Raw genomic sequence first — 22,913 nt, 5'->3', positions numbered from 1 at the left:
CAGTCTGTGTTAGGGTACCAGCTGCAAAGGGGAAAGCGGAGGTCTTGGAGCCCCTTTGTGTGGCAAAACAAACCTGCAACTTACTTTCTTTCTACTCTTGGGTTTTCTTTTGGAGTTGGTAATCCATGCCCTTGTCCCTACACTTCAGAAATAATTGTTCCCCCAAATCATTGCAATCCCTCTCCAGATAATCACTTCCCTTCACCAATAACTTTCAAGGACCCTATTTGAAAACCAACTCTTACCCATTCCTCTTCACTGCCCACACGGTCCATTCCAGAAAGCTGGCAGAGGCCCAAGGCAGAGCCTGCCTAGAGTCCTCCTTCCTTCCTTCAGTGTGAACTGAAACAAACGGATCGGATCTTCCCTTCCGCTTTGAAGCTGAGGGGCGAGTCAGCATTTACTGTAATGCAGAATACTCTTTTCCTCATTGCGGTATTTTCCTCTACTTACTGGTCACTGCTATCTTTTCATCACCTAACACAGATGCCTTTATCTACCTCCTCCATCCCACACCTGGCACCCCCAGCTCTCCTGAACTACCTAGTTAACCTGCTAATCCATCTTTACAGCTACATTGCCAGGAAAGACCAGACCAGAGACGTAAATAATACACCTCGATCTACAATTCAGGTTGAAGTTGTAGGCAGAATTTCATTGGTTGGCCAGGAGAAAAACAGATATATACACGGAGTGAGTCTGGAAGGGAGGTGGAGTGGGAAGAGGGCCCGGTGAGAACGGAGTGATTTGTTTACTTGGATTTTCCAACTGGTCCGATGGATACAGGGTCTGTCTGCACTTGAGCATCCAACATCCGCTTTGGTCCCTGGAGAAAAACATGAAGCGGTCGGTAAAAAACCAACAGCACCGAGGACCACATACTTATTCTGAGCTAGGTAGTGTGTCAAGTCAATATGTCCTATTCACGGGTAGGTGTCCAGCTTCAACACCTAGTGACATTGCTTTCTGGTTTTGTGAAATCTTAGACACATTATGATTTGATTTCTTTGCCTCTAAGATGAGAAGATTGTTCCCGAGATAAAGCGGGCTCATACTGTGATACATTTGGAGCTGTCCTAGGGTGGGGAACCTCCTCTCCCAGCTCATTCTAGACACCGCATGCCACTGTCAGGCAACTCCTTCTTCCACTGCCTCACAAAGCGGTGCTCTGCTTTATCCCTCGTCACTAACTGAAGGGATCTCACTACCTTTTACCTGGCATCTTCCTCCTCTGTGGATTCTGTCTGCTGCATCCTCAGGGCCATGCATGTGGCTGGCATGTGGAGGCTGTACCTTACTGCTGTCCCAGTGTGGCAGGTGGATGTGTGCAGGTGTGCAGGTGGTTATTATTGTACTTTGTTAGTATAACTTAGACACAGTCAAACTAGCCCTTTCTGCGCAGTTCTGTGAGCTCGGATTAATAGAAATATGCTCATGTTAGCACCACCTAAATAAAAATACATACACCTCCCTTGTCTCTGCCCATCTCCCAACTAACAGGCCCACTTTATAGACCCTTACAATATCAGGCCTTTCCCCGTACTACAGTTTTTCTAAAATCCTTCTTTTTGGTTTTATTTTCCAGATAGCATCTCACTGGGTAGCCCAGGCTGTTCTAGAACTCACTATTTAGCCCACGTTAGCCCTGCTCTCACAGCAATCCTCCTGAGAGTTAGGATTATAGGCGTGCACCATTATGCCTGTTTTCCAGGATGTCATGCCAAGAAATGATAGGATCCTTAGCCTTTGAGTGTTGTAATGAGGAGTGGTGGGCTGTGTCCCCGCCACCCGGCTAGTTTATACCCGAAATAACAACACCAAATTGTATTAATTGAATTACTGACTGGCCCATTATTTTTAGCCTCTTATCAGCTAACTCTCACATCTTGATTCAACCCATTTCTAATAATCTGTATGTCACCACGGGGTCATGGCTTACTGGGAAAGATTCAGCATGTCCGACCTGGCGGCTGGCTCCATGGCGGCTCTCCCTTCCTGCCTTCTTGCTCCCAGAATTCTGTTCTGTCTACTCCACCCACCTAAGGGCTGCTCTATCAAATGGCCAAAGCAGCTTCTTTATTCTTTCCCGGTAAGTCACAGTCTTGTGGTGACATACAGATTATTAAAAATGAGTTGAATCAAGATGTGAGAGTTAGCCAATAAGAGGCTAGAAATAATGGGCCAGACAGTAATTTAATCAATACTATTTGGTGTGATTATTTCGGGTATAAACTAGCCGGGTGACGGGGATGCAGACCGCAGCTCCTACTACTACATTTGAGCACAGTTTCTTTCCTAGCACACGTTAGCTGAGATTTATACATGTCACATGGATTGGAGGCGGTTACCGGCGGCTCTTTCTTCAGTATAAAGTAGAACCTTACAACACAGGATTGTGCACAGAGCACAGTTTAGTACTATAGTGTAGTACGTCATGTAAAGGGAAGAGTGTGATAAACTATACATAACATAGGATGGTGTATATGACATACTATATACACACAATCTGCCACATAGTCTAGTGTAGGAAATATCATCACACAGGACAGTTTTCAATTGTGTGTGTATGCATGCTCACATGTGTATGGTGCCATGGGAAGGCCACAGGTCGATGCCAGGCATTTTCCCAATTGCTCTCTACCTCATATACTGAGGCAGGGTTTCTCACTTTGACCAAGAACACACTGATGTAGTTAGTCTAGCTAGCCGCCTTCCTCCAGGGATCCCCTGTCTCTGCTTCCTTAAGTGTTTGGATTATACAATTGTAGCCACATCCTCTTGGCATTTGCATGGGTCTTGGGGATACAACTCTGATACTTTAATGGGGTGGTTGGAACAAATCTGTGTTGGGGACCACAAGCATTATACAGTAAAAGTACAGCTGACAGATCAATGGACAAACTCAGAAGAATATAATCTAGTGAGATGACCCTATTTGCATTGCTTCAGGAACACCTGTCTTTTGAATAGTCGCTATCAATTCTGTAAAAATCTTGTGAAGTCATAGCCTTCCTCCTTCCCATAGTGGGATTCATCCCAAAACATCCCAGCAGTATATAAATCATTGTTTAAACCCGATTTTTCCTGTACTGGCAACTGGATGGCCTTTCCCACACAGTGGGTGCCCTGGTGTGAGTCTTCACTCAGCCAAACCTTTGTTCTCATAGTCAAATCTACATAAAGCCAGCCCCACAATTATCCTATTGACAGGACCTATTGACAAGAAAGGAGCCCTGAGCAGGAGGCCCTGAGCAAAGAGACAGTGTGTCTGCTCTTACTGATAAACAGTCTGAGCAGCCCTAACATCTCCAACACAGACTCAGGAAGGTGTAACCTAAAGGAAGGTGTAACCTAAGGAAGGTGTAACCTACAGGAAGGTGTAACCTACAGGAAGGTGTAACCTATAGGAAGGTGTAACCTAAAGAAGGTGTAACCTAAGGAAGGTGTAACCTAAGGAAGGTGTAACCTACAGGAAGATGTAACCCTCTGACCTTTGCTCTGCCCTAACAAGCTATCAATATTCTGCACTTACCTTCACCTTTCATTTGACACAAGGTCTTAGTCTAGGCAATTAACTCTTTGCACCTTTACCCCTAAAACGTACAGGACAAAAGCTTGGGTTGCTAAACCAGTCCTAGAGAAAGGAATTCCTTCTCACCTGGGTGCCAGAGAATACAGCAACCTGATGCTTAGCTGGAGGGCCGAGTGCCCATCCTAATCCTCCCGGTATTTATACCACCGAGCTTCATAGCCACGCCCCTTCTGAGACATAGGGCGCCTGCCTTGTCAGTGTCCATCCATCTTGTTAGCCCTAAGAAATGCATCTTGGTACCATTGTTATCACCTATGAAATTGCCAACTATGCCTGTGTGGAAACTGGAAACCTTGTGGGATTGGGGGAAACATTAAGAGGTGGTGTGGGAGGTCCTTCTGTCTGTGTGTTGCTTTTCTTGGTTAATGAATAAAGAAACTTTTTTGGCCTGTTTTAGGTCAGAACTTAGGTAGGCGGGGACAATGGAACTGAATGCCGGGAGAAGGAAGGCAGAGAGAGAGAGAGATGCCATGGATCGGACGGAGACTGAGGGAGTTTTACCCAGTAAGCCATTACCACGTGGCAGTACACAGATTAATAGAAATGGGTTAAATAAGATATAAGAGTTAGCCAATAAGAAGCTAGAGCTGATGGACCAAACAGTGATTTAATTAATACAGTTGCTGTGTGGTTATTTTGGGGCTAAGCTAGCTAGGCAGCCCAGACGAACAGGCGGGTCCTCTTTGCAACAAAGGGGGACATCGAAGAGAACATCGAAAGGGAACATCGAGAAAGCATTGGAGAGAGCTTTGGAGAGAACACAGGAAGAATAAATGGGACATGTTAAAAAGACATGTGAGTTAGTTTATTTACCCTTAGACCATTTTAGTCAGTTTTCGCCTACTATAGCCATTCTTCTGAATCCTGAGAGGTCTCGGGGGGCTGACACCCCAACATAAACCTCAATAAATCTGAGCGCTTTGGCTTCTCTGCCTAAAACTGCAATCACAAAAGGAATTCTGCTCCCAGAATTCTTTGGTGAAGAAGTAACTCAACCGAGCAGATTAAAGATGCAGGGGCCATCATCCTTAGGCTGGTTCTTTGAGTTCTGTGTCACAGAGTACAGTGTGGCTGAGGGACTAAACACACCGGAACCTAACAGAAGAATGTATTTCGTGTAGCAAATAACTGGGCTTCCAGTCAATCACAAACTGTCTAGCTTTGGCCAGTCACAAGCAGGCAATGTATCATACCATGCCAAAACAGGGTAAACAGTGCTCTGTACCACACTGATGCTCTGTAGCCAATCAGCGATTACGCTGTCCAGCCTGTAAGCTGGCGGCTAGTGTGCTGGCCTTAGGATCTTCTTCTGGTTCAGAGCTCTGCCTGATCCATACATGGCCCTTTCCTCAAATACTCCATATTAACCCTGTTGACTATAGAGAAGAGGGAGCGACAATGGAGGAATTACCTCCATCAGACTGGGCAGTAGGTGAGTCTATGGTGGCATTTTCTTGATTGAGGAGTGCTGTGGGAGGGCCCAGCTCACTGTGGGCAGTGCCATTCCCTGGGCAGATAGTCCTAGGTTGTGTAAGAAAGCAGGCTGAGCCAGCCACAGAGAGTAAGCCATAAAGTAGCACTCGTTCATGGTCTCTGCTTCAGTTCCTGCCTTCAGGTTCCTGCCCTGATTTCCCTCCATGGTGGACTGTAAACTGTAAGTGGAAATAAACCCTGTCCTCGCCACGTTGCTTTAGATCACAGTGCTTATCACAGCAACAGAAAGCAAACCGAGATAGACCTACAACTGTTACCATAACCTAGATTTTACAAATGGAGAAACTGAGGCACTGAGGGGTTGTCTCAGCCAAGGACACACAGCTAGGAGGCAGGCAGAGCAGGACTGCAGACAAGCAGGGTAGAGAGGCTTGGGAGCATAGGCTTTCGGTCTCACTCCCTCCTACCATCCTCTATGCTACTTAGATCTTCCTGTCCCCACCACCCGGTATCCTCATCCTTCCTGCCCCTAACCTCAAACTTACCTGTTATTCTCTGTACCTAGCGCAGTGCCTGACACCCAGTAGGTGCACAGAATCTTTTTTTTTTCTTTTTGCCAGCTTTCTAGCCAGCCCCCACTTTGGAGATTAATACCTCATCCTTTAGCTAAGAAATGAGAAAGAAGACTTCATCTACTCACCAGCCCCTTCAGAAAGCCCCCGAGGGACTGTCGCCGCTTCTCGGACTTCTTTGGGGTCTTGTCCCCATTCTGCAGTGCGTTGGCCTCCACCACAGGAGGTTGCATGCACTGCGCAGGTTCTCTAGCTTCCTGCTTGCTGTTCTTCTGCTTGTTGGTCTCGGCCACAGACTTCTTGTCCACTGACTTCTTGTCTTTTGAGGAGTTCTCCTTGCTTTTCTGGGCTGTTCCCACAGGCTCTGGTTCTGGGGGCGAGGGTGTCTTCTCTGTGAAGTTTGACGTCTACATAATTTCAAACAAAGCCCCTGTTTAGTATCTGAAAGTTCATTCTTAACAGCAGGGGGTAAATATGTTAAAGCAGTGATGTTCAGATGTTGGAAAAGAGTTTGGGTAAAATGGGGAGGGATCATCAAGGTGTGTGTAGCAGGGGGCATTTATTTATGTGTTTATCTTTTTTAAAAGATTTATTTATTGTGTATACAGCATTCTGCCTGCATGTACACCTGCACACCAGAGGAGAGCACTAGATTTTTATCATAGATGGTTGTGAGCCACCATGTGGTTGCTGGGAATTGAACTCAGGGCCTCTGGAAGAGCAGCCAGTGCTCTTAACCTCTGAGCCATCTCTCCAGCCCTGTGTTTATCTTTGTAATAATCCATTATTCATTTATGCTTTCCCTGCAAGTACCCTCTCTCCATTCTTTGTTAAACTACATAAATGACTTTGACTGAGCCACTTAACTCCCAGAGGTGCAATTTCCCCACCCCTAAACTGGGATAGCAATAACAGTTACCCCTACGAAATCTAGGCAAACTAATTCTACCCCTGGATGTGGCATGTCGCCCAGACCTGGCCAGTTACAGCAGTGTATGTGATGGGGCTTATACACCTCTGATTGATTCAGAATAATCTAGAGACAACTCTGATTGGTTCAGGATACTCTAAAGACATCTCTGATTGGTTAACGATAGCTGAAGACAGCTCTGATTGGTTTAGGATAGCTGAAGACAGAAGCTGATCTGATATTAAAGCTTTGCTAAAATAATCAAGAAGTCTGATTTTATTCCACTGGATTTGAAACTATGAAAATACAAGCCTGGACCTTCGGGAGTTCATTTCAGGAGAAAAAATATGACCCTATAGGAAGTCAACACAGTAAAAAAGCAGAGCCGAGAACACTCGAAAGAAACCAGTATGGATGTCAGTATGTGTGACCTTGGATCCAGCCTTTCTTGAAGCCCTTGCATGCGTAGGCCAGTGTTGAGAGGGTGTCCCATAATTAGCCTGTGACTTATTTTTTGAGAGTGCTCATTTTGAAATTCATAATTATAATGCCTTATAGTTTTATGTGAAACTGTCTTTTTATCTTATGACATGGCAGTTAAAAAACCTGATGGTTATTTTTAATTTTGAATGGGCATCTTTCAGTACCAAAATGAGACATTCTACATGGCACCTATAATGTAGAGGCTTGTCAAAACTCCAGTCCTATAAGATTCTGGGAAAACTGTAGCTACATGTAGCAAAAAATAAATAAATAAAAATAAAGATAAAAAATAAAATAAAATCTGGCAGAAAGTTGAAATCTTTTTCTTATCATATTTTGACCTCAAATGTCTACCAGTACAGACAATATAAAAGCAGAACGGAGGGAGACCAAACAGCCCCAGAGAAATCTTACTTCCCAGCAGTAAGCAACCAGAGGCCCAAGCAAGCTCTTACAGACATGCATGGGTCTCAGCAACTCTAGCTTTGGTGCAGCAGAGGTAAATGGGAGTGCCGAGAGAAGTCTGATGAACTCAATGTCACACACACCATCCCATGGACTAGTGACTGCTCAGATCCTAGCTGGGAGACATCATGTTTTTACATGCCAACACGGGCCTCAAAAGTGTGATCCTCCTGCCTCTGCCTCCCAAGTGCTGGTGGTCCCATGCCTCCACACGAGGCTTCTGAGACCTTGATAATGAACTCTTGTGAAATGCCATCAGTACTGGCTTTAAAAACAGCAGCTTTGAAAGTCACAGCAAACAATAGAAGTTTAACTATTACTCCACGGGGTCACATTTGACCCCTCAATTCAGGTCTTCAAACTCTGGTTCATGAAGTCCTGCCATGTATCCATGAAGGAAGTCTCACGGCAGAACTGCAGTGTTGACGGAGAATAAAAGCTGGCATTGTGCACCAGTGAACCCAGCACAGCTCTGAGGAAGAAGCCAGAAGACAAGCGGATCGGCCACTCTGAGCCTGAGCTCCTGAAGACTGCAGCTCTCTAGGAAGTAGATGTCCTTGGGGGTAGCCAACACCCTTCAAATTATCCTGCAGCCATGTGTCCCTAATCCTGTCCTAGCAGCCAAAGCTGTGGCAGGGGCTAAGACATGGAGGAGAATCCCTGAGTAGCACAGGAAGCCAAAGCAACTGTCGCCTTGGGATGAAGGGGCTTCCCACCATGGTGGTCCTTGGGAAGGCCAGGACCCTGCAATGCTGTGCAAACCCCTGAACTTCCACAAATTGTGTGGAAGAAGCCAGCATCTGGCAGTGACTCAAAACCTCCCAGTGAGTCAGTGACCTAGCTCGAGGACAGTTCTATCGTGTCCTTGCTGCTGTGTGACCAGGCATCGAGAGTCTCTTCATGTCCTCATCTGAGCAGTGTCACCTGAGGGTCAAATGACCACATCCGGCCCATGTGGAATGCCAAATCCACAGCAGACAGCATCTTGGTTTTCCTTGGAGGGAGGTGGCCCCGTGGCACAGAACTGTCAGCCTGCCGTTCAGGGAAGTCCCCAGCCGAGAGGCTAACAGAAATGCGGTCCCCCTCTTAACCTTGCCTGCAGTTCCTCTTTTTATGAAACCGAGAGGCTCTGAGTGCACCGTGCAGATGAGGCGCTGGGAAACAGTGATGCGGGGTGACACACTAGTGGCCCACCACTCACACTGCCCAGCTGCAGGGACTCACCCTCCCTTCTCCGGAGAAACTCCATCTGGGCACTGAGATTCTTGTTCCTCCTGTCCATATATACAGAAGTTTTCTAATTATTACTAGAAGTAGACACTTTACACTTTATTCTGAATTATTCTGTAGATTCACATGGTATGAATATAGGATGGTCATTCCCTACCAGCGGTTTAATGAAAATGATTCCCTTTTGTGGTTGTATTTGGAGTAAAGTAATAATTCAATGTTAAATGAGGCCTTACTGATGGGGCTCTGATTCCAAAGGTCCTTATAGGAAGAGACACTACAGGGCACTCTTCTTCCCTTGCCACCCACGCCCCAGCCAAGGCAGAAGCAAGGGAGAGAGCCTCACTAGAGACTGAACCATGTCAACACTTTGAGTTTAGCCTTTCCAGCAACAGAAGTGTGGAAGAAGAAATCTCTGTGGTTTAAGCCACTCAGTGTATGGTGTTTTGTTATGGCAGCCTATGCTGATAGTAAATCACGTATTGAGCCTTCCGTGCCAGGAATGTTCTCAATGCTTTCCTGGTACTGATTCATCTAGACAGGACTTCCCCTACATCCTCCCAGTGTGGAAACTGAGGCTCTGGGAGATTGGCGATCTGTCAAAACACAGCAAAAAAATCCACAAAAAACCAAAAAAAGACCTTGGCTAATCCAGGATCGGATCCAGGCCTTTTGAGTCTAAAATCCAGGCTTTAGAGCACTTCTTCATATTATTAAAACCAATACAAGATCTTAAGTGACTTTTGGCCATTTGAACTTCTTCTGTTGAAAAGTCTCTGTTCAGCTCAGTGCCCCATTTTATAATTGGATTGATTAACCTTTTACGGTCTAATTTCTTGAGTTCTTTGTATATTTTGGATATCAGACCTTTGTCAGTTGCGGGGTTGGTGAAGATCTTCTCCCAGTCAGTGGGTTGCCTTTCTGTCTTAGTGACAGTGTCCTTTGCTTTACAGAAGCTTCTCAGTCTCAGGAGGTCCCATTTATTCAATGATGTCCTTAGTGTTTGTGCTGCTGGGGTTGTACGTAGGAAGTGTTCTCCTGTGCCCATGTGTTGTAGAGTACTTCCCACTTTCTCTTCTATCAGATTCAGTGTGTTTGGACTGATATTGAGGTCTTTAATCCATTTGGACTTGAGTTTTAGCAATCAGGGAAATGCAAATCAAGACAACATTAAGATACCATCTTACACCGGTCAGAATGGCTAAAATCAAAAACACCAATGATAGCCTCTGCTGGAGAGGTTGTGGAGAAAGGGGCACTCTCATCCATTGCTGGTGGGAATGCAAACTTGTGCAACCACTTTGGAAAGCAGTGTGGCGGTTTCTCAGGAAAGTCGGGTTCAACCTACCTCTTGACCCAGCAATACCACTATTGGGAATATACCCAAGAGATGCCCAAACATACAACAAAAGTATATGCTCAACTATGTTCATAGCAGCATTGTTTGTAATTGCCAGAACCTGGAAACAACCTAGATGTCCTTCAATGGAAGAATGGATGAAGAAAGTATGGAATATATACATATTAGAGTACTACTCAGCAGTAAAAAACAATGACTTCTTGAATTTTGCATACAAATGGACGGAAATTGAAAACACTATCCTGAGTGAGGTAAGCCAGACCCAAAAAGAGGAACATGGGATGTACTCACTCATATTTGGTTTCTAGCCATAAATAAAGGACATTGAGACTATAATTCGTGACTCTAGAGAAGCTAAATAAGAAGGTGAACCCAAAGAAAAACATATAAGCATCCCTCTGAATATTAACCTTCATCAGGCGATGAAAGAAGACAGAGACAGAGACCAACATTGGAGCACTGGACTGAAGTCTCACGATCCAAAGGAGGAGCAGAAGGAGAGTGAGCACGAGCAAGGAACTCAGGACTGCGAGGGGTGCACCCACGCACTGAGGCAATGGGGATGATCTATCGGGAACTCACCAAGGCCAGCTGGCCGGGGACTGAAAAAGCATGGGACAAAACCGGTCTCGCTGAACATAATGGACAATGAGGACTACTGAGAACTGAAGAACAATGGCAATGGGTTCTTGATCCTATTGCATGTAATGGCTTTGTGGGAGCCCAGGTAGTTTGGATGCTCACCTTAATAGACCTGGATGGAGGTGGGTGGTCCTTGGACCTCCCACAGGGCAGAGAAACCTGCTTGCTCTTTGGGCTGAGGAGGAAGGAAGACTTGATTGGGGGAGGGGGAGGGAATGGGAGGTGGTGGCGGGGAAGAGGCAGAAATCTTTAATAATTAAATTAATTAATTAATAAAAAAAATCAGCAAAAAAAAAAAAATAAAACCAATACAAGAGTATCTGATGTTTTTATAGAGGTATCTAGTTATATTAAAAGAAGTGCCAGATTATAAACTAGGGGGTCATTAGATGGTATTGAACACCTAATTTTCTTCCCTCTGGCTCCCAAGTGTTGGGACTGCAGGCATGTGCTACCGTGCTTGGTCTTCCGCCGTGCTAGGATGGAATCCACGAATTTGTGTGTGTCAGGCAAGCTTTCTACTAAGCAAGTTATACCCCCAGCCCAGTGATCCCATTTTTAGAAGAATGATCCCACGTGGATATAAAACACTCTGTTAAGAATAAAGTAACTAGCCGGGCGGTGGTGGTGCACGCCTTTAATCCCAGCACTCGGGAGGCAGAGGCAGGCGGATCTCTGTGAGTTTGAGGCCAGCCTGGTCTACAAGAGCTAGTTCCAGGACAGGCACCAAAGCTACAGAGAAACCCTGCCTCGAAAAACCAAAATAAATAAATAAATAAATAAATAAAGTAACTGAGGAAATGAGTTCTAGGATAGTTCCCACTGCGCGCCGGGCACCACACGCGGTGAGAGGAAAACGGAAACACCTTCTTGCTCCACAGTGTTCCCGGCATGGGTGAGAAGCATCAGGAGACAGGCAGGAGAATCAACACAGCATCACAAGTGAGCAAGCAAGATGGCGGTGATGCCCAAAGGGACTAGAACCTCTTTTGAGGAGGTGACATTTCTGCTAAAGCTTGAAGGCTGGAAAGGAATTTTCCACGTGAAGAGAGAAGAGGCGCGATACAGCTGAAGACTAAACACCATGTCTGCAGAGCCCAACAGCGTGGGGTATACAGTGGGTGCTGAATCAGGAAACATAAATGGCTGAGAATTGCACAGAAAATGAGTCGGGTGAGAAGATACCGGCCAAACCCGCCACCAGACTGAGTTCAAGGTCACTTACTTGGCAACTGGAGTCTTTCCCAGCACTTTCTTCCGAGCGGGTGATCCCTCCATCCCCTTTCACTGACTACAACAACAAACAGACAGTGGCCTCTCAGTGACCGCAACATAGCAATGAAGGACAGATGCAACCGCGCTTCTGAAACCGATGACCCCCGCCATCTGTTCTTGAGATTTAGGATCAAGACACTAGAAGATCAACCAGGAAGGGGTCCCTCACAGAGATGTGGACCTTTGTGATCATCGCAGTCCGACGGAATTCAAGTGTCAGCTTCCCAAAGGAGCAGCAGAACTCCCAAGCCCCTAGGATTGTATAATTCTGGGATGAATAGACATGAGCCAAGGCTGGCTCTGGCGGACACACCTGCTGATGCAGAACGCGGTCCCCTGGGCATAACAGCCGCTGTCAGGGAGCAGCAGAGACAGCCACAAGAGACCCTCCAAATCAGCCTGCTGACTGTCCCTCACAGAAAGGGGGCGGGGGAGTCGTTTGACTCTCACCTGAGATTCCAGTCACTCTTTCCTGCTCACCTTTCCCAACTGTATGGGATTCTGCCCTAGCGTTTGTGGTCTCAGGAGTACTAGGACACACAGAAGGCTAATTGGGGGACAAGGGTGTGGCTCCATCTGGCTAGTTATGAGGAAGTCATTGTCTAGGCTGGGGTAAGACCTTCCAGTGCCGCAGCTGCTTTGGGGTCATCCGAGCTTCTATAAGTAACCCATCATTCATGCCCTGGAAGTGAGCCCAATAAACTCATTGGTTTACCATGTATGACCTCGGGGAAGTTGGTACTCTGCTCAGTCACTGATCTCCTGTCTGGGGTGAATAGATATTTGTTTTTTATCTCCCCAGGAAAATACATGTAATCCCAGCACTTATGGGCTGAAGCAGCAGGACCACAAGATAGCCTGGGCTCAATGAGATCTTTTTTTTAGAAGGGGAAGGATGAGAATGAAATAGTCTTGGAAGGAGGAGGTGATTAGAAGTGAATGGATTAAAGAATGAACAGCTGGGCTCTGCAGCCTTCACTGGCATCACCTGCCTGCTAACTCTTTTTGCTATTTTCACCCAGTGGGCATTCCATTCTTATCCTTTAGCGCCCCCTAGAGCCAGTGGCTTCCTTGACGCGGCTGAATCTGCATCTTTGATTTCTTCAACCAAGTGAGCTGAGCTAGTGGTTCCAATTGTGTGGCCACAGGCACAGAGGGTTGGACTCACCTGGGGACCTGTTAGAGAGATGCAAATTCTTCACACCTGCTTAGATGCAGGTCCACTGAATCAAAGTCTGGGGGCTAGGGTTTGGCCACCTGTGTTTAACAAGTCCCTCGGGGGTACTGAGCGCTTTAATGCTCCAACTGGCCACAGACACACTCAGACTGACCCTGAGCTCGGTAGCTTTACCTGTGCACACAGTAATGCTCCGTGCTCGACGCAATCAAATACCCACTGGATGGGATGAGCGCTCAGGTCTCATCGACGACACCAACTCAGGTCAAATCTCTTGAATAGCTTAGTTATTAGTTCCCATCATCCCTCCCAGCTGTGCAGGGGGTGGGGTGGAAGCAGCGTGGGCTGAAGAGGAGACCCCCCACCTGCACTGTGTCAGCTGGGCTATTCTCTTAGCAGGCAGCATGCGCTCATAACGCACAGCCAAGAACAGTTAATCCTAAGAACACTAGAGCGGGCAGGCAGGGAGCTGGCTCGGCACCTTCTGTGAAAGCAGTCAGCAGGTGTGAGGACAGAGTTTAGAGCCTGGGAAGCTGGGTGGGCATGGGGACCATTTGTAATCCCAGAGGAAGAAGCAGGATTCCTGGAGGATTGGGCTAGCTAGGCTTCTCCTATCTGACAGCACCTGCTTCAACCAAGAGACTCTACCTTAGCATAAGGAAGACTCCCAATACCAGCCTCAGGCAGGCACACATGCACACATGTACATGTATACCCCCACACATGTGTACCCATGTACAAGCAAACATGCATATAAGCACACATACCATAACTGCATGAAAAAGAAAACCGTGGGGTCATGTATTTTGTCCGGTTAGTGTTACCTGCTTCAGCTGTCTGAGACACGATGCTCAAGGCACTGGAGATGAGCAAGAGGCTAACTTAGGTGGTTCAGCTGAGTGCAGGCACTGTGCTAAAGGAGAAACATGTCCACGATTTGTCCACCACAGCACAACCTCAGCAGAGGGGAACCGGCATTTTTACCATTTTAAGAGCAAATGAAATGAAAGCTCAGAGATGCTAGGCTGGGCTGTGGACCTAACTGGTTAGAGACCCACGTGGTAACAGCAGGCAGTGAGTCCAGACTCCATACTCTAAGCCACCTCTGCCTGCCCAAGTCAACTAGCGATGGTTGAACGTTTACTTGAAGTTAGATGATCTGATTTAGATAAATTGAAATTAGATTAAGCAAAATAATGCTGGCTCGGAGAAGATAGAGGCTGATGAACCTCAAGTACAGATGTTTGTGGGACACGCCTTTTCTCAAGGTGGACCCTGAACTTCTTCAATATTACCTGGTGTTGCTCTCCAAACTACAGAAACTACAGAAGCACTGACTAGGACCATCAATGGTTTGAACTTTTTTTTTTTTTGAAACAGAATCTGCTACATTGTCCCCGCAGAATCTGCTACTCCCAGCAGGCCTTGAACCTGTCATCTTTCCACCCCGGTCTCCTGAGTAAGCAGGATTTACCAGCATGTACCACTGTGGTGGTTTGGATGAGAATGACCCGGTAGGCTCATATTTGAATGCTTAATCCATAGAGAGTGGACCTGCTTGAGAAAGATTAGAAGGTTTGGGGGTGTGGCTTTGTTGGAGGAAGTGTGTCACTGGGGATGGCTTTGAGGTATCAAAACCCCATGCTAGGCCCAATGTCTCTTTCTCTCTCTCTGCTGCCAGTGGATCAGAATGTAACTCTCAGCTACTTCTCCACTACCGCGCTGGCCAGCATGCCACATGCTCCCCACCATGATGAGCTTAGGACCTAAGACAGCCACTGTTTCTGGCTTCCATACATTTTTCTTAAAGAACTCATTGTTATGGGATTCACCAAGGATCAGTGTGTCCTTGACATGGAATTTAGATGTGGAGTCATAGAGAGGACTCTTCCTTCCTCCGGGTCTCCTGAACTGTCCTAAGAGGCTAAACCTTGCCTAAGCGTGTTGAGAAAGGGGAATCAACTCCTTTGGCTATTGTGGTCAGTTCTCCTACCACCTGCTGAAGTTTCGGCACTTCGGGATCTCACTCAGACCCCCAGCTTCAGTAGAAAGAGCCCCTTCTACTGATCTGCATTCCAGGGTGCCCTGCAGAATGTGGCTTTTGTCCACATCGGTTAGCCTCTGTGGGACTGTGTACGATCGTCTGTGTGGCTGAGTGGGGAGGTGTTCTTGTGTGGCGTGTGTGTGTGTGTGTGTGTGTGATGTGCATGGGGAGACCACAGGTCAACACTGAGTGACATTCCCCTGGAAACTTCATCTGTTATTGTTGAAGCCAAGTCTCTCACTAGAGAGGCGGACCAGTGAATCCCAGAGAGCTACCTGCTTATGCTTCTGTGGTCCTGGGATTACAAGCATGTGCTACCATACGTGGCCTTTGAACTATGGGATCTGGGGGTGAAATTTAGGTTCTCACACATGGAAACCAAACAGTTTATCAAAGGAGCCACCCATTCCCTCCCAGGAAAATGTTGAGCTGCAAAATACAAACTCATGTGTGGTGGGTTGAATAAGAATGCTCCCGACAGACTCTGCCATTTGAGCACTTGTTCCCAGCTGGTGACACTGTTTGAGGAGGCTTGGGAAGTGTGGGCTTGTGGGAGGAAGTGCGTCATTTCAGGCGGGCTTTGAGGGTTTAAAGACTCTCACCATTGCTATTTCCCTGCTTTTTCCTTTCTGTTCAAGACACGAACTCTCAGCTTCCAGCTCCAGCCATCATAACCCCCCTTTTATAAGTTGCCGTGGCCATGTTTTATCCCAGCAATAGAAAAGGAACCACTATAACATGCATGTACAAGATAGCTTTCAAGCAAAAACAACCACAACCAAAACAATGATCCTTCCACAGCTTCTTGACAATCAAGTTTTTTTGTGTTCTAAGAGAGTGCTGTTGAACTTGATTTTCCTTATTTCAAGTTGGCATTCCATGGATGCCTTTTCAGGTCTAGGGTTGAATATGCTTTCTTTCTCTCTGTCTCTGGGATAGTACTGGAGAAGAACTGGGTCAGATCAGTACCATGCTGTGTTGGCAGTGGGAGAGCAGACCTCCAGGACCTCAGGAAGACCGCAGCCAAGCCATCCTTTTAAAGGGAAACTGGGAGAGAGTCCCTTAAACCTTCCCATTGCTTTTCTCTGTTCACTGTAGGTGCAAGCAGCTGTGTGTATGTCAAGCTAACTGACTTCTGGCGTCAGACAACGATGTCGTTAAGTTCATCTGAGGCCACTTCCTTAATCATCCTTATCATGCGTGACAACGTCTCCCACCTCCCTCCCTCAGAACCTAACTCTGCAGAGTCCTCTTTCAGCGACAACTCAGATAATCCATGCTGGGCTTTGCTGTCCAAACAGTTGTAACTACTGAGGCTTTATTTTCTCCAGCTGTCAAAGATAACAAAGTTATGGTTTGAGGATACTGAGATTCTTTTAGAAACGATTTAGGAAAGATTAGAGGCTCGGAAGCAATTTTGGAGATTTTCCTACTTTCTGTCGAGTAACTTGTCTCATCCATGGTATTATTCATAAGATTTAAGGTGAAGCATCTCGGGACTCCAGCCTGCAGTTTAGAGACAGAATCTAGTTGTGGTGTCTGAGCCTTGCATGTTAACGATGATGGTTTTTACTGCTTGCCCGGTGCCATGCATTTTGGTAACTTGATACTCTGAGGAACATTGGAGATACTTCCAACATGGGTCACTCAGATGGCCAACATTTGAGTAGAAACATTTGGTGGTCAGTTCACATTTTGTTTGAAAAGGAATGCAAATGGATTTTGACTCTTCAGCTAAAACTGGCAGTTAAAAGACGTGGGATGGGTACGGTGGCTCAAGGCTTTAATCCCAGCACCGGGGAGGCGAGGGCATGGTGGGTGTATTAGTCAGGGTTCTCAGGAACAGCAGAATTTATAGACTGAATCTCCTCTCTCTCTCTCTCTCTCTCTCTCTCTCTCTCTCTCTCTCTCTCTCTCCTCCCTCTCTCATCCATCTCTCTATCTCTGTTAATCTATCTATCTATCTATCTATCTATCTATCTATCATCTATCTATCTATCTATCTATCTATCTATCTATCTATCTATCTATCATCTACAGAATCTATCTATCTAATCTCTCTATCTATCTCTGTCTGTCTATCTATGGACTTTATTGGAATCACAGGCTGCAGCTCAACTAATCCAACAATGGCTGGCTGGAAACAGAAAATCCAAGAATCCGGTAGTTTCTTAGTCCACAAGGCTGAATTTCTCAGCTGGTCTTCAGTAAACATTGGAATCCTAAAAAAGCAGGCTCTAATGCCAGTAAAGGCATGGATGTGATGGCAAGGCGAGGGCAGGCAGGCAAAGAGCAAAAGCTTCCTTCTTCCATGTCCTCATATAGACTTCCAGCAGAAGGTGTGGCCCAGATTAAAGCTGTGTCTTCCGCCTCGAACTCAGGATTAAAGCCATGCGCCTTCCTATCTCAAAGGTCTGGACTAGGAGTGGATGCACCCAAGCAAAAATAATCTCTCGCAGGTGTGTTCTCCATTTCTGGATAATAGTTCAAGATGTAGTCAAGTTGACAACCAAGAATAGACATCATAGCAGATTTCTGTGAGTTCAAAGCCAACCTGATCTACATAGTGAGTTCCAGAACAACCAGGGCTACATGGAGAATACCCTATGTCAAAAACCTAACAAACAAATAAATAAAACACCACCTCCAAGCCAAAAAAGAAGTAGGATGATTATTCATTAATATTTGTTTGTTTGTTTGTTTGTTTGTTTAGGGTACAGGGTCTCATGTAGCCCAGGTTGGGCTTGAACTAAATATGTACCCAAGGGTGGCCTTGAACTTCTGATCCTCCTGCCTCTCTGTCCTGATGTTGGGATTACAGATGTGGGTTATCACTCTCAGTTTGGAGGTAAATTTTAATACAGTATGAGAGAGTATTAGCAATAATGTTTCCTAACTCAGCTGTACTAACTTGCATCCAAGGAAATTGATCTTCATTAAATGTCCAGGTCCGCAGAGGTAATGCATCACGGAGTTTTGCTTCACTGAGATGTTCATTTGAAGTAAGACTGGGTTAGTCATATAAATGATCTACCTGAAATGACTTTCATTGTAAGAACAAAGATACTCAAGGACCCTATCCCCAAGCTCAACATAAGCCAACCATTCATTTTCCTCTTTTGCCTTGTAAGATTAAGTAGACAGTAGCCCCACATCTAAAGACAATGTTTGCAGAGAACCCCCAGATGGGGCTCAGCTTTATACTGTCTCCACAAACTCCAGAAACCAACCACCACACAGGAAGCGGCAGTAACAGGCGGGTCAAAGGGCGGCTTCAGAAACAACAAAAACAGCATACACTTGACTTGGAACTCCAAGTCTGCTCCAGGGCTGGGGTGAATTGCTCAGAGCCGTTACAGGCTCTGAATCCTGATGCTCACTTGGAAGAAGGAAGAGCAGTTATTACAGCTGGGGCAGCTTGACTTCGAAAAATATTTACTCTATTTTTACTTATTTATTTGTGTGTGTGTGTGCGTGCGTGCATGTGTGTAGGTATGTGCATGTATAGGTGTCTGCGTGTGTGTAGGTGTGTGCGTATGTGCATGTGTGCATGCATGTGTATGCGCATGTGTGTAGGTGTGTGTGGGTGTGTGGGTATCCACAGAAGCCAGAAGAAGGCATTAGAGCCCCTGGGGCATGAGCTGCTTGACATTCGTGCCGGGAATCAACCTGATGTCTTAGTACTCTGAACCACTGAGCCATATCTTCACCACCCTGTTTAAAACCCTTTAAAACCTGAAAGGGAATTTGAGATCCAGAACTTTGGCCTAAAGACCTCTGTATTTTGTTTTATGATTCCCCTTTCAAACCATCTTCCTTTCCTCTGCAAACAGCAATTTTTGAAGATTTATTAGCCCATTAGATTGTGACTTACAGAGAACTAGATTTCTTGGCTGGCTCCACATTTGGGTCTTTAGCTGGCCCACTATTAAGCCCCAAAGTCTTTTCCTCAGCCTGAGGATGTCACACGGGTCAGAGAAAGACCCCTCCCCCGCCCAGGAGGATTAAATGGAATAATGTATTTAAGATTAGTGTGGAGGAAAAGTGGGGTTTCCAAAAGCAGGGAGTTAACATCCTGACAGATTAGAAATCTGAAATCTCCATATTTCTATCTCCCACCTTCCTGGTTTTGAACCTGCCTACCTGGTGATTAGGTACAGGAACACAGCCTTCTGCCTACTCATGGTATAAAAATATACTAGCAATTCAGTCAGTTTCCTGACACCAGCTGATTAGTACAAGAATCTGTTCCTTTTTTTCTGACAACCTGATGTCTTAGGCGTGCCTTGTGATTTATTTTGGAGTCCTGTAGAAGCCTGTGGGACTTTGGCGGTTTAGTCCAGCTATGTGTGTCGAATGGTGTCTTGGGATTTATATTACTGATTTTATTACTCTACTTTCTTTGACCTGAAATATAATTACACTAGAAATCAAACTCTTCCAATCTGCGAGAGGTTGATGTCTGGAAAGAAAAAGGTTTCTTAAGAAATGAACTTGGCCAAGTGGGGTGCGGAGGCGCACATCTGTAATCCCAGCACTTGGTCAGGTAAGACAGGAGGATTGCCGTGAGTTTGAGGCCAGGTTGGGCCACACTGTGAATTTCAAGCATTATAGTAAAAAGTCTGTCTCAAAAAGCCAAAGAAACTCGGGAGGCAGAGGCAGGTGGATCTCTGTGAGTTCGAGACCAGCCTGGTCTACAGAGCTAATTCTAGGACAGGCTCCAAAGCCACAGAGAAACCCTGTCTCGAAAAACCAAAAAAAAAAAAAAAAAAAAAAAAAAAAAAAAAAGTCAAAGAAACAAGATTATTTATTTATTTATTAATTATGTATACAATATTCTGTCTGTGTGTATGCCTGCAGGCCAGAAGAGGGCACCATACCCCATTACAGATTGTTGTAAGCCACCATGTGATTGCTGGGAGTTGAACTCAGGACTTTTGGAAGAGCAGGCAATGCTCTTAACCTCTAAGCCATCTCTCCAGCCCGAAACAAGATTTTTTTTTTTTAAAAAAAAAAAAAACAATGAAATAAGCAGATCAGTGCATTCCTTTGAAAAAATTTTCACAAAGAATTCCTTTGCCACAAACACTAAGATATGCCATCAGGAAGGAAGGGACATGAGACGGAAGCTGGCAGTCAACTCGCAGGCTGCTGGAGTTGGATACAAACAAGAGGCCTTGCTACTGGACTTTCCATTAAATCACTTATTTCAAACAACATTATAATTTTTCTAATTATATGAATGCGTTTGAGGCATTCAGCTATTTGGCTTTAAAAGGTTGCCCTAAACCTTTAGAGGAGGTTGCATGGTCTATTTTCAATCCCTTAGGGTGGGCTCCCTGCCTTGATCCCATGTGCAAATTCAAAGATTTTAAGTCGACTTAGAGGCCATGAATACACTACCAAAACCAAGAATGTTTCCTGAAAGAAAATATGGGGCCACCTTCCAGGGGTCTCCCCAGCAGGGACGTTAATACGCACACATAAAAATGAGTGTGAAGTCCGGGGCATGGCTCAGCGGGTCAGATGCCTGCCGCCCGGTTTGAAAGCAGGCTCCCTCATGCAATGGCACACATGTGGAGGCCAGAGGACAAATTCAGTCCTCTCCTTCCTCCGTGTAGTTTTGGGAGATGAAACTCCGGCTGCCAAGCTTGATAGCTGGTGCCCTGACTTGCTGAGCCATCCTCACTGGCCTATAAATCTCAAATCTTCACCTCGTTTTTAGAGCAAATGGGTGATGAGAGGAGTGGGGTTCAGCTTCAGCCTGCCCACCGCTTCTACACCCTCCATACCAGGAACCAACGAGCAGAGCACGGCCCCTGCGGATCCCGCCTAAGTCTCGGTCCCAGCTGCAACACTTTGGCTGCCTTGTATTTTGTCTGCGCTTTCGTTAACAGGCTTCTGAAATTCAGGAGTTCTTTTCCCAAATGGATTAGACTCCCAGATATGAAAATAGAGGCTTCCAAGGGTGAAATTCTTATTCTTCATTAAAAGAGAGTTAAACCCACGACCTTTCTCTTGGGCTTTGCCGCTGTTGCCTGGCTGACTTTAGTCTCCTTGTCATCACGGGCCCACGGTGTCTGCCCACGTTCTTTCTGCTCCACACAGGTTAGGAGAGTGGGAAAATCCAACCAAGCTATGCGCCATACAGATTCACTGTAAGAATCTCAGGCAACCATTACGGCATTTGAATGGCCTGGGCTATTCATATCTCATATGTCACCTTCAGAACTTGCAGACTTCAATCCATAGCTTTGGCCTTTTTTGTTTTGCAGACTGAGTTTTACAGTGTAGCGCAGTTTTGAACTTGGAATCCATTCCAGCCTCCTGAGTGCTAGGATTATAGGTGTAAACCTCTATGCCTGGCTATAAGTTATATTATTCAGTATTTAATCTAGAAATGTCTTATATTGTTTTTTTAAGGCTTGTTTTAATTTATTTACATATGCTTAAAGAAATTATTTTTAAAATGTGTATGTGCGTGTGTGCTTGTTTTGTATGTGCACCCTATGTGGGCAGTACCATAAGAGGCCAGAGAGGACACTAGATCTCTTGGAGCTGGAGTTACAGATAGATGGCTTTGAGTCACTTGATGTGGGCACTGGGAACAGAATCCCAGTCCTCCACAAGGGCAGCATGGGCTCTTAGTCAGCAAGTCATGGCTCCAGCCCCACCTTTACATATTCTTATGCTCGTTACGTAAACAATTCATTTGAATAAAAGGAACATTCGCCCCAAGGTCATAATGAGAAAGCTGTATCATATACCAACAACTGAAGCAAACATCAAACACACAATACAAAGCCAGCAATGAAATTACTTCTGGGTGAATGCTGCTGTCAACATTTATAACCAAAAGCCTCTTACTTTACTAAAAAGAGAATTAGCTGAAGTTAAAGAACAGTAGCAAGAAGCAGGCCTTAGGACCTAAGGAGGGTGAGGGACCTACTCACTGAGCCCATCATCCATAGTGCCCATGTCTCACCACAGCTCACACCAGGGTAGGACCCGCCCCCAACTGTGAGAAGATGAGCTGCAGGTCTGCTCTGTACAGACGGATGGAGGACGGAAGGTGGCTTACCATTTGTCTGAGAAACGCCATCAGAGGGGTTCTCCGGGGTTTGCTTTCTTCTTTAACCTTTACATCTGTGGGTTCGGGCCGGGCTTCTTCTTCATTGAGATGCACGGTTTGTAAGGTGGACTCTACTTCCTCAAGCCTTACAGTCTCTACTGGTGGCTCACACACTGCCTGGATTGTTTTGCCAGGTAATAAGAAAGTAAAACAAAACAAAACAACCCCCCCCCCCGCCTAAATATTCCCCCAAGACATGTTTTAAGAAGGAATCTTGGTTCTCCCATCCACAGAGTAGCTGTGGGTTTGAACCTGTGACTAGTTTCTGTGTAGGAGAGTCTTCAAGAGGCAATATTCAGGATGTATTTAATGAGCTCACAGACAGATGATTGCTGATCACTGGACAGACAGAGACAGGCAGACAGACAGACAGGAATGGAGTTGGCAAATGGCTTTCCCATGAAGGTGTGAGTCTCTTCCACCTTTCTATTCTAGTAAGTCTTTCTTTGGTTTGTTTGAATGCTTAGCCCCCAGTTGGTAAAATTACTTGGGAAGGATTAGGAGGCATGGCCTTGTTGGAGGAAGTGTTTCACTGGGGGTGGGCTTTGAGGCACCCCATTCTTGTTAGCTCTCTCTGTGTCTCTCTGAGAGCTTGTG

General features: G+C 45.8%; 1 protein-coding gene across 1 annotated transcript in view; it reads right to left on the bottom strand.

The window, feature by feature from the left end:
• Window positions 1–22,913, bottom strand: part of Bcas1 (brain enriched myelin associated protein 1) — an 83,215-nt gene that overhangs the window by 7,781 nt on the left and 52,521 nt on the right. The window contains exons 9-12 of the mRNA XM_057781053.1: window positions 22,266–22,433; window positions 11,914–11,979; window positions 5,727–6,005; window positions 756–826 (exon numbers count right to left, since the gene is read on the bottom strand). Coding sequence (XP_057637036.1) covers window positions 756–826; window positions 5,727–6,005; window positions 11,914–11,979; window positions 22,266–22,433 — 584 coding nt within the window. The remainder of the gene's footprint in view (window positions 1–755; window positions 827–5,726; window positions 6,006–11,913; window positions 11,980–22,265; window positions 22,434–22,913) is intronic.

This window comes from Chionomys nivalis, chromosome 9 (assembly GCF_950005125.1).
Source record: "Chionomys nivalis chromosome 9, mChiNiv1.1, whole genome shotgun sequence".
NCBI lineage: Eukaryota > Metazoa > Chordata > Mammalia > Rodentia > Cricetidae > Chionomys > Chionomys nivalis.
The sequence above is the reverse complement of the archived record's forward strand: the minus strand, read 5'-3'. Positions and strand labels throughout refer to the sequence as shown.